The sequence below is a fragment of the Chamaea fasciata genome, unplaced genomic scaffold (assembly GCF_029207755.1).
Source record: "Chamaea fasciata isolate MVZ Bird 193981 ecotype frontalis unplaced genomic scaffold, bChaFas1.0.hap1 SCAF_5, whole genome shotgun sequence".
Classification (NCBI taxonomy): Eukaryota; Metazoa; Chordata; class Aves; order Passeriformes; family Sylviidae; genus Chamaea; species Chamaea fasciata.
In genome coordinates, this window is record NW_027094090.1 from 31,063,297 (window position 1) to 31,075,559 (window position 12,263).

Below are 12,263 nucleotides of genomic sequence, written 5' to 3' on the forward strand. Positions count from 1 at the left end.
AGGTCACAGCGCCTGCGCGCGCGGCCCCTCCCACGCGTCGGGGGCGGAGGCGGCGATTGGCGCGGGCGCGGCCCCGCGGAACGGCACGGCCCGACATGGGGGCAGGGGAGCCCGATATGGGGGCAGGGGAGCCCGACTCGCCGCCGGCCGCGGAGAAGAAAGGGGCAGAGGAGGAGGACGATGATTTCGGCTACCGGCTCTTCCCGGATCGGAATAAGAAGCCGCAGAGTTTCCTGGTCCGCAGCCTCTTCACCTTCCACAATAAGTGCCAGCTGATGCTGAGGCTGACCCTGGAAACGAGTAAGCGCTGCCCCGTTCCCCCGCGGGCCCGGCTGCGGTGCAGCGGAGGTGCCGAGGCGGAGCCCGGGCCACCCGCGGCCGCTGTTGGCGGTGACCTTGTGCCGCGGGTCCCGGGGACGGCCCGACCCTGCTGCCCTCCTGCCGCGGCACCCCCGCGGCGCCCGGCTGGGCCCGAGCAGGGGGCGGCTTTGAGCTACTGCTTTAGGAACACGCTCATTTTGGTTAAGACAAAATACACCTCCACGGGAGGCTTTTTTCTTATAAGGAGGTTCTCCTCTACTGCCTTTTTTTTTTTTTTTTTCCCTGAGAAATTAAGATGATTTGTCAGTTTCTGTGCATTCGTGCCCTTTTCGCTGATGTGGACTGCGAGTGTTGACAGCAAACGATGGTCACTATAGGCCTCTCTGTTTATGTTCATTAGTAATAAAATGTTAGGAATGACTTGATTTCTGAGCAGCCTTTACTCTGTATCTCGGGCTGCGTCAAAATCACCGTGGCCAACAGGTCAAGGGAGGTCATTCTCCCCCTCTATTCTGCTCTCCTGGGCCCACACCCGCAGTACTGCATCCAGCTCTAGTGCCCCCAACATAAAAACGTGGAACTGTTGGAGTGAGTCCAGAGCAGGGCCGTCAAGTTGATAAGAGGGCTGGAGCACCTCCCCTATGAAGACAGACTGAGAAAGTCGGGGCTGTTCAGCCTGGAGAAGAGACCTCAGAGCAACCTTCCAGTGTCTGAAGGGGCCTACATGGAAGCCAGACAGAGACTTCTTATCGGGAATTGCAGTGAAGGAGTAATGGGTTCAAACTGCAACAGGGTGAATTTAGGCTAGATATACAGAAGACTTTTTCTCACTGTGAGGGTGGTGAGACACTGGGACAGTTGCCCAGAGAAGTTGTGGTTGCACCATCCCTGGGAGTGTTCCAAGGCCCAGTTACATGGGGCTCGGAGGAACCTGGTCAAGTGGAACTGTCCTTGCCCAAGGCAAGGGGATTTGGGCTAGATTATCTCTAAGGTCCCTCCCAGCTCAAACTGTTCTATGATTCTATATCACATAGTCTGATTTGTAACAGATGCCAGTTGCATTGCAATAGGATTGATACTGCAAAGTATAAATTTGGATGTATAGAGCTTTTCTTGCTTGTTTTTCTTTCCTTGATTGTCTTTATATTTTGTTTATAGATGTTTTCAAAACTTTTGTCTAGAGAAATTGATTGCAGCAATGTTTTTCTAGATCCATATGCTCGACTTCTCCTTGAGGCTCTGAAGCAATCTGGTTGGTATGTAAAGTTATTTGTCTTGTTCTGTGTAGTAACATCACTGTGATGATGTGGCTGAAGTTTTTCAGATTCTTTTCTGTTACTTTGTTTGTCTGGGTCTTTCAGCACTGTTTTCAATGACCGGCACTTTTCTTGTGAAAACTGCGATGGCTGTGTCAGTGGAGGTTTTGATGCTGCCACATCTCAGGTAGGTGCTGGACATAGTCCCCTTTCTAAGGACTGCAATTTTTTTTAGTGTTTTCTTGCTAGGATTAAATCTACCAATACTGATACCAGAGTTAATCATGAAAACGTACAGATGAAAGATGTTCTGTGGTATTGGAACTAGTACACTTCCATATAAGACTGTTCATGTTGGAAAACACCAATCCAAAACACCAGTGCTTTCAGTGGTGTGTGCTGTGCCTCTGCGAAATAAGGTAGATGTTGAAACTTAGTGAAAAGACTACCTATATCTCTTCTTCTGCAGATTGTTCTGTGTCAGAACAACATTCGCCAGCAATCCCATATGAACCGAGTGGTCACACATGAATTGATTCATGCATTTGATCACTGCCGTGCACATGTTGACTGGTTTAAAAATGTCAAACACTTAGCATGTTCAGAGGTAAGTTAAAATGCTTTTAATGTCATTTTATTAATTACTGCTGGTTATTAGGGTTGCTTTTTGTTATATGGTCTGTTATGCATAATTCATTTGTTTTAATCCTGTAAATACATTTTGTCCTTTCTGTCAGGTCAACCTAAGTAGTTTTATTCAGAAAACAAATAGTTTCCACAAATATTAGTAAGTTAATGTCATACTAAGTAGAATGTGATCACTGTGAGTGGAAGAAGTGGTTATTGATGAATGAGAGAGTATCTAGAAGTGAAAATACATTCACACATTAATCAAATGCTTATAGAATTCTTTTTTATCCAATCCAAGTCTTAGTATGTTGGGTAGTTACCACAGTAACATTTTTGCTTAGGTTTTTTTGATTAACAACGAACTTGTCTTTTCTTGTAACATTCATTTTTTGAGTAATTGTGGTATTGCTGCTTGTACACTGCAGTTATGAATCCATCACTATTGGATGGGGTTCTGAGCAATGTGGTCTAGTGGAAGGTCTAGGGAGATAAGAACTAGATGATCTTTAAGGCCCCATACAACCCAAACAATTCTATAATTCTGTGGTTTCAGAGTACATTTGAGTATTAAAGGCCTTAATACTTGATGCTTTAGGAGGTGAAATTAAATGCAGCACAGGCTGGGAAGGATTCCTCTCGCATATGTGACACAGGTGTATGAATCTGCGTGCTCTTATTTGATTTCTCATGTAATGCCTATCATTTGGTCACAGAAAAGCTTATCTTCGGCTCAGCTTCACTCCTTCATTTCTGATTCTTCTATCTCCTTCCCTGGCAAGTGGCACAGGGAGCCAGGCAGTATGAGCTGTGATCAGTTCATAACACCTTGTCTCTACTCCTCCTTCATCCTTGCACACTTTCCCTGGTCCAGCTTGAGGTCCTTCCCACAGGATACACTCCTCCGTGAGTTGCTTCAACGTGAGTTTTTCCCTTGGGCTGCTATTCATCAAGACCTGCTCCAACCTGAGTTCTTTGCACAGCATACAGTCTTTCAGGAATGGACTGTTCCAGCATAGGTCCCCCAAGGCTTACAGTCCCTGACAGAAAAATCTACTCCTGCATGGGCTCTCTATTGGCTGCTGCTTTTTTCAGGCCATTTTTGTCTCTTGTTGTCATGACATCTTCCTTGGACTGCAGTGTGGATATCTGCTCTGCTGTGTTCCTTCTCAGACTGCAAGGTGCCAACCTCTATCTCCATGGTCTTCTCCTCAGGTGGCCAGGGAATGTCCTCGGCTGCCTGCAGCACCTCCTCCTCGTCCTTCCTCCCTGTCTTGGTGTCTGTGGGGCTGTTTCCCTCACATTTTCATCACTCCTCTGTCTCATGGATGCCCTGTATTTTTATCCTTTTTTAAACTTGTCATCAAAGAGATAGAACCAGCCCCACTGAAAAACAGTTTTAAAAGTCTGTTTGACACAGGGACAGCCACTTCTCTGGTCTCACAGAAGCTACACTGGCAGGCCTCTTACTGCCAACATTTTGCCATGTAAACTCAATACAATAATCGGGAATTATTAACTGTCATCTATTTTATTTTATTGTCCAAGCATTTGCACAGTGCAGAATAAAGCATGTGGACCTCAGACGTAAGCTTTATATAAATCAAGATTGTGCACGTTCTTGCTCTTGTCAGGATTATTTGTTCACTTCAGGGCTTTTGATTACTTAATCATATTGTATTTACATTTTTTGTTGACAGCTTTTTAATTCTTACTTTTTCATATTTTCCATGCATTTATTTTCATTCTGATACTTAATTACAGGAAATAAGGATTGATTTACATTTCCTAACAGACCACGTAGGGTATTTAGCAGACAAAAGAAATTCTAGTGTACAGAACAAGACAGTTAGGCTAAAACATACCTGCTCATTTAAATGTAGCTTTTTGCAAAGCAGATGGGTTACTGCTCTTGTGGTATTTCATCTGTAGTCTTGGAAAGATATCTGCCTTTCTTCCTGACTTGTAATAGATTCTGATATAGATTGGGGACAATATTACTTTCCATGTTCTTGTAGTAGTTACTATATATACATACACACATACATATAATCTGTGCTGCTCATTTATTTGAACTTTAGGGATGTGTGACATGTAGTTCCTGGAGAAACTTGAACGTTATTGTAGTTCATTGAGACTGAGATGAATGTAAAAGGTATGGTAGTAACAGGTACTTCAGAAGTTAAAGTGGCCTTGGGAATGTCCTCTACTAGTAGTCACCAGAAATACACGGAAGAGGAGCATTTGTTACAACTTTTTTGACTTTGTCTTTTTATGTGTCTCTCTGATCTTGTGACTTTTTAATTTTTCTCAATAGATTCGAGCTGCTAATCTCAGTGGAGACTGTACTTTGCTGAATGAAATAGCCAGGTTTAAATTTGGATTGAAAGGGCATCATCAGGTAAAGACTGTGGATGTTAAAATCCAGTAATTTGTTATGAGCCATATTTGCCTACTTGGTCTCAGCATACTTTCATAGCTGAAAACTTTAGCAAAAGAAATAGATGCTGTGGGCTTCCTGTTTCTTCTTAACTAATGCTTAATGATCGATGTTAGGGTTTTTTTTCCCCACCTTGTTATTCTTACTGGATATTTAATATAATGTATATTTAGTCCTGAATATTTAGTCATGTTTTAATGCATTAGCACTGACAATGGATGGCTAATAAAACCAAACAAGAGGCAGGGCTTGCAGGAAATGTAGTGGAAATACCTTATCCACTCTACGTGGGTAACACTCTTTTTAAAAGTATTTGAAAACTGAAGGAAGCAAAATGAGAAAATTTCTAAATAATCATGTGTGTTAAGTCTTGTAGGAATTAGTTTTTCTAAATAGTAGTGAAGTCTAGAGATTGAGACCCAAGTAGTTGCTCATGTTAGAGTGGCAGTTAGCTTGTAGATGATGATTACACATTTTTTGGTCTTTTGGTACGAAAAATTAGCATAAAGAGGGGTATCAAGATGAAGGCCAGTAGAGAAGCCATCCCTTTGTTTTACAGCATTTCAGTTTGTAAAGAACCTAACTGGTATTTGTGTCTGTTTCTTTCTGACATTTTTCTTTTGTGTCCAGGTTGAGTTTTACAAATACTTAATACCTACAAAAAATGCCAAATTGCATTTTAATTCCTGTTCCAAAGAATATCTTTTAATTATTTCATGGTTTGTGTGTACATGGAAAACTAAAGCATATACTTTACATAGGATGGAACTAGAATGTACTTCAATGCTTATTACAGGCAGTGTTTGACTTTTCTTTCATAAAAAAATTTTGCCTATACAATTGGAGTTAATACCTGACAAAATCTGGAAAAAAACTGTGCTAATAATGACAGATTTTTCTTTCTTTTTTTTTTTCACTTTAGACTTGTGTACGAGACAGAGCAATCCGTTCCATTCTAGCTGTTAGAAAAGTTAGCAAAGAAACAGCAGAAAAGGCTGTGGATGAAGTTTTTGATGCCTGCTTCAATGATCTGGAACCTTTTGGAAGAATCCCACACAGCAAAGCAGATGCCAAACGTGCTTACAGAGACTTTCAGAACAGAGATCGCTATACTGCTAATTTGTAAGGGGGGCAGGGGGAAAGCCACATGAGAAATTACATTAATACCTGATTGTTCAGTAACATCTGGAGTTATAGTCAATGATGGAAAGGGCAAATCTATCAAATGTATCAATTAATTTTTTAGACATCTTTCATGAGCCATCTTCTGTGGAAGTAAGTGGGGTAAATGAGCAAGACGAAAAATTGTGTTTCCTCACCTGTTATTCCAGAAAGATAATTTAGTATGCCAAATGACTTGTCAAATACAATTCAGTGTGCTTTTAATTTTTTCACTCTGACTGACTAGGACTTAGTTTCTGAAAATTTCGCTGTCACTGAATAAATCTTTTTATGAAATCTGTACATTTCCAGTATCTTTGATACACAGTCATGGACTTGTTAATCTTCATCACTCTATTTTAAATGCTGGACACCTGAACTACAGCTCTATGCTCTAGATTTAATAACTATGGCTAAACCCAAAATTTAATAACTAAATTTAGTAATTTGCTTTTGAGCACCTCCTGAAATTCTTGGGTGGTCTGACATTTCCAGTGCTGGGAAAGCTTTTGTGACTTGAGTCCTTTATGCCCTGAATTGCTGCTTATGTCCTGATTCTCTCTGGTAGTGGAGGACTGGGTGTGATGATCAGTGTTGCCTTCTCCTGTTCTGTGTCCCAATATGTTTTGTGACAACAGGACTGTCAAATGTATGAAGCTTTTTCAGGCAATACATAACTGAGATTTGGCTGTGGTGGGGCAGCAGACTCTGGTGAGACTTGAGCTGGAGTAAGGCACTGTACTGCTCAGGTAAGCATTACCACTGACAATGGATGGCTAATAAAACTAAACCAGAAGCAGGGCTTGCAGGAAATGTAGTGGAAATACCTTATCCACTATAAGTGGGTAACACTCTTTTTAAAAAGGATTTGAAAACTGAAGGAAGCAAAATGAGAAGATTTCAAAATAATCATGTGTAAGGTAAGGTCAGCACGTGCACCAATTTCAAGTGCTTCACATGCTACAGCTGAAAGGGAGAGGTACAAGTACCTCCAAATTTTGTCAGCTTTTGATAGGGCCCTTGTTTGTCTGCAGCCTTGGACTCAGGCAATCCACCTATTTATTTCTCGTGCCTACAATGTTTTGGGTCTGACCATCATTTTGTACTTTCCCCCTGGGAAGTACTCAGTCATGGATAAGTCTCCAGCCCAGTGGTCCTGCTTCTAAGGTGTCACTTGGGAACAAGATGCCAGAAGATGACCACAGTGTGTAGCCTTTTCCTGATCAGCAGCAAACACTGAGAAGGTTCAAACCTAAGCACGGTCCTAACAAAGGACAAAGCAGAACACACACAAAGTGCCTGAGAGAGCTATCAAGCCTGAATTGCCTCAGTTCTGTTTGTGTTGGACTATGTGTGGTTTGCATTTATTTCCAGGTGTAACATAATTCATACCTACATACCTACAGGAACCATTACTTCTCGGGCTAAGCGTTAGTGTAGATCCCTCAGAAAGTCATCCCAGTTGTACTGAGGAAGTTAGGTCTTAACTAAGATTCTTCTAACCCGTGCTTTCAGTAGTTTTATAGAATTTCAAATGGAGATTCCATGGTCTTATTTTCCTGGGGTAATTCATCAGTGACTGGCATAATCTTATGGCTGAATATCTGAAGAGAAAACCTTGGGTATAAAAACCTAGATACCTATGGAGAAAATGACACATTGAATTCTAGGCTTCCCATATTCCATGAAGTCTGTATCGACCTGCAGTTTCGAAAATCCCCAGAGGCTCAGAGATGCCTTGAAATCAGCATAATAGTATTTGCTAATATTCCCTTAACCTTTACTGCTCTTCAAGGCACCATTTTAGTCAGTATGATGTATGATGCTGGATTTTTTATACTTCTGACATATATTCTGGCAGGTAATTCCTTCCCTTCATTTTGCCTAATTAGGCAAAGTTCTGCTTTAATGAATGTGCATGTGTTTGCATTTATATTGTATTTTGACCAATACACAGTTTGAATATATAAATTTGTCTTCTATCTGGGAAAAATTTCATCAGGTCTACTTAGAAATGAAAAATATAGCAAAATAAACTAGAAAACACAAGCATACAAGCTGCTTCTTTTTTTTCTTTAACATTTTTGATAGATGAACATGATGAAAATCGTGAAAAGAAAGTGTTCCAGACATAGCTGCAAGGAATACTGCTAATAAAGAGGAGATTGAGCTATGTAAAGACATCATTATTAACATATGTATGCATATCACTGTGAAATAGTTGGAGACCATGTTGGGCACTGTAATCACAAAATATTTCATTTTGTAATTCTTAGACAAGTAAGGAGAGGACTCAACAGAATTGGTACCTTGGACTTCCAGAGGGCAGATTTGTCTTAAGAGCTTGGTTGGCAGGGTACCTTGGGAGGCAGTCCTGAAGGACAAAGGCGTCCAGGAAGCCTGGACATTCTTCAGGAAGGAAATCGTCAAGGGGCTGGAGCAGGCCAGCCTGACTGAACAGAGCTTTGACTGGAACTCAGGGAAAAAAAAGAGAGTTGGAAATAGGGCCGGGCAGCTCAGGAGGACTACAGGGATGCCATGAGGTTTTGCAGCAAGAAAATTAGAAGAGCCAAAGCCCAATTAGAACTTAATCTGGCTACTGTGTAAAAGACAATAAAAATGTTTCAATAACTACCTTTGTGACAAAAAAGAGGGCTAAGGAGACTCTCAGTCCTTTTTTGGATGGCAGGGGAAACAGAGTAACAGAATAAGGAGAAGGCTGAGGTACTCAATGCCTTATTTGCCTCAGTCTTTAGTAAGACAAATTGTTCTCTGAGAACTCAGCCCTCTGAGCTGGGAGACAGGGACAGGGAGCAGAATGAAGCCTTCATAATCCAAGGGGAAATGGTCAGTGACCTGCTAGACCACTCAGACAGAAGCAAGTCTCTGGGGCTGTATGGGATCCAAGCATGGGTACTGAGGGAGCAGGGAGAAGTGCTCACTGAACTATCTTCCATTTATCAGCAGTCATGGTCCAATGGGAAGGTCACAGTTGACTGGAGGTTAGCAAATGTGATGTCCAGTTACAAGTAGAGTCGAAAGGATCCAGGGAATTAGAGGCCTGTCAGCCTGGCCTTTGGAGTGGGGAAGGTCATGGAGCAGATCAGTTTGAGTGCCATCACGTGGCACATACAGGACAACCAGGGGCTCAGGCCCAGCCAGCATGGTTTATGAAAGGCAAGTCCTTCTTGACCAATCTGATCTGTGACAAGATGACTTAGTGGATCTAGTCTACGTGGACTTTGGTAAAGCCTTTGACACTGTCTCTCACAACATTCTGGAGGAACTGGCTGCTCTTGGCTTGAATAGGTGCACTGCTCAGTGGGTTAAAAACTGGCTGGGTGGCTGGACCCAGAGAGTGGTTGTGTATGGCGCTACATCCAGCTGGCTCTGGGTGATTTGTGATGTTCCCCAAGGTTCAGCATTGGGCCCAGTCCTGTGTAATACTGATGGTCTGGATGAGGTGATCAAGTGCACTCTCATCAAGTTTGCAGATGACACCAAGCAGGGTGTTGAGCTGCTGGAGGGTAGGAAGGCTCTGCAGAGGGATCTGGTCAGGCTGGATTGATGGATCAAGGTCAGTGGTATGAGGTTCACCAAGGCAAAGAGTCAGGTCCTGCTTGGGGGTCACAACAACCCTGTGCAGCACTACAGGCTGGGGGAAGAGTGTCTAGAAAGGTGCACCTGGAGGTGTTGGTTGACAGTTGTCTGAACATGAGCCAGCCTGAGCCCAAGTGGCCAAGAAGGCCAATGGCACCTGGCCTGGATCAGGAATAGTGTGGCCAGCAGGACCAGGGCAATGATCATCCCCCTGCACTCAGCGCTGGTGAGGCCACACCTTGAATCCTGTGTTCAGTTTTGAGCCCCTCACCTCAAGTGCTGGAGCATGTTCAGAAAAGGGAAATAGGGCTGGTGAAGCATCTAGAGTACAAGTCATATAAAAAGCAGTTGAAGAAACTGGGGTTCTTTATCTTGAAGAAAAGGGGGCCGAGGGGAGACTTTATCTCTCTCTACGACTACCTGAAAGCAGGTTGTAGCCAGGTGGGGCTTGGTCTCTTTTACCAAATAACAAGTGACAGGACAAGAGGAAACAACGTCAAATTGTACCTGGAGAGGTTTAGATTGGATATTAGGAGATACTACTTCATGGAAAGGGTTGTCAGGCATTGGAACAGGCTGCCCAGGGCAATGGCTGAGTCACCATCTCTGAAAGTATTTATAAGACACATAGGTGTAGGTTTAGTGGTTGTCTTGACCTTGTTAGGTTAACAGTTGCACACAATGATATTTCCAAAGTAAATGGTTCTTTGATTCTTTTTAATAATGTCTATGAAATAAAATTGCACATCCAGAAAAAGTCAGTTTAAGCAACAGATGCTTTTCTGTTATACCAAGTCAAATTATAATGGCAGAATATATCCACAGCAAGTCACCAGAAAGCAATCAGGGCAGTCTGATAGGCTTCTTATTCCCTGAGAAAAAGAGGGAAAATAATTACATGGAACTTTGCACACACTGTTTATCAATTCGAGCAATCATTTCATTGCTTCAGGTGCAATTTTAATCTGCATCCTTTTTTCTCATCAAAGCAGAGATTAAAAAATGTAGTAAAAACTCCATGCAAATATGAAAAATTTGTGAATCGATTAAGCAGCAGAGGGAGCTGAAGGACTGTGGAACAGCATGGTGCTGTGGAAAATCAGCTGCAGACTATACGCAGATGTTCTTCAGTGAGCAGTTCACTCTTGGTTTAAATTTCTGTTTTAATCAAACTTGCATAACTTTTATATTAAAAGAGGTTAAAATTAAGCCATATTTCAATCACCTTTTTTTTCTGTCTCTGAAGAATATTTGCTTCCTTTAGAAGACCACTTCAAAAAACGGATGGAAATACTTTTGCCATCTGTGCTGTTTTGGAGTGTGATTGTGTTCACACTTAGATAAATGTTGGGATGCATGTGGCAGATCAACATGTTCAGCTGTAATGACCCATCACTGATAATCACAATCATGGAAATTACATTAGCTTAATTCCTTATGCCTGAATTTTCACAAGATTATAATTTTTTCTTTTAAATCTGAAAGATGTTCAAGTTTTGACCAAACGAGTGTAATTGTCCAAATAGTAAAGATATATAATTTTACACAGAAGAGTAATTTAATAAAGAGCCTTCAGGTATTTTATTTCTGCTAGAGAGGAAGTGCTAGCTGTGACATACCTCACTGAATAGCTCCTTGGCAGAATTCTTTTAAAGTTTACAGCACCTAACTCTTAGTTGCATGGATGTATGTCACTTACCACAGGAGCCTTCATATATTTATTGTATCTTTTTAAAATGGTTTTAGAGATGGTAGTAATTATAAGTAAAAACAACAAATATCATCAGTAAAGAGAATAATCCAACTCTGAAATATGGAAAAGTTCAGAAATTTTCAGGGCATGGTCAGGAAGTCTTATCTCTTGCTAGATTTGAAAAATTTAGCATCAGGAGGGTATTATTCAGTCGATATCCACCCAAATTACCTAACAAACATTCATCATTTAGCCTGCCTGTATGCCTGATTAAAAAGAAAACTAGAAAACAAAGATTACCTTGCTTCACTTTTTTTTTCTTTTTTTTATTTTTCTTTCATTCTTGTTTTTTGAGGGTTTGTTGATGCAGCTCTTTAATGGGTCATGAGAAAATAATTCAGAGCTTAGGAGAGAATTAAACCATTACTCTCACTTTCCACAAGAGAAAGTAGGAAAGTAGGAAAAAGGAGAAGAAGGTGAAATTAGGGAAAAGGAGAAGAATGGCAGAAAGGACTCTGCACTGCTGAGTAAGGAACCAATATATGAAGATAAATTTTAGGTTGACCCCTGTTCTAGGCAAAAAAGTTCTGAAGTGCTTGATGGTTTTACACCCATGTTTTCCACTCACACATCTGCTGGGGAAAGGGCTGTAAACAAGGCAGGCTGTGTAACAGCTGGGCATCATGATGTCTGCAGGGGAAACAGGAAGCCTCTGGTATCCACGCACTGGCCAATTCCCCTCACTCCTTCCAAGTGCAAAGTGGAGCCCTTAAGAGCACCTTTTCCATCCCATCCCCAGAGTGTTTCACAGTTGAATGATTTTCTTTCATTTACATTTTTTGTCCTGCTGTTTTTCTACTTGTTTGAGGGAATTACAAGGAGAAATTGTAATGAACCAAAGCGTGGTGTAATTTCTTGCTAGAACACCTTGGTTACCTCCTGGGCTTCGGCAGTCCTGGTGGGGAAAGCCTCTGATCATCCTAAAAAGGTATCTGTTAATACCAACTAATATCAATACCCCCTTTTTCTTGGTAATTCTGACATTACACCTGTTCCTCTTTCCTACTCAAATTCCTCCCATGCATGTGTATAATGAAAGAATGTTTTAAGATTGCTTAAAGAAATGCCAGCAAAGGCATCAGTAAGAACATATTTAATATAAAAG

At 41.5% G+C, this 12,263-nt stretch overlaps 1 protein-coding gene across 2 annotated transcripts; it reads left to right on the forward strand.

Moving 5' to 3' along the window:
• Positions 1–48: 48 nt before the first annotated feature.
• ATP23 (ATP23 metallopeptidase and ATP synthase assembly factor homolog) lies at positions 49–7,862 on the forward strand. Of its 2 annotated transcripts, none has more exons than XM_066183146.1 (6): positions 49–300; positions 1,532–1,577; positions 1,683–1,764; positions 2,047–2,184; positions 4,522–4,605; positions 5,567–7,862. In XM_066183146.1, exons 1-6 carry the CDS (start codon positions 96–98, stop codon positions 5,768–5,770), a joined length of 759 nt encoding a protein of 252 aa, XP_066039243.1. In that variant the 5' UTR covers positions 49–95; the 3' UTR covers positions 5,771–7,862. The 2 variants fall into 2 exon arrangements, with proteins under 2 accessions (XP_066039243.1, XP_066039244.1); XM_066183147.1 differs by having other exon boundaries at positions 214–300; positions 1,480–1,577.
• The last annotated feature ends 4,401 nt before the right edge of the window (positions 7,863–12,263 follow it).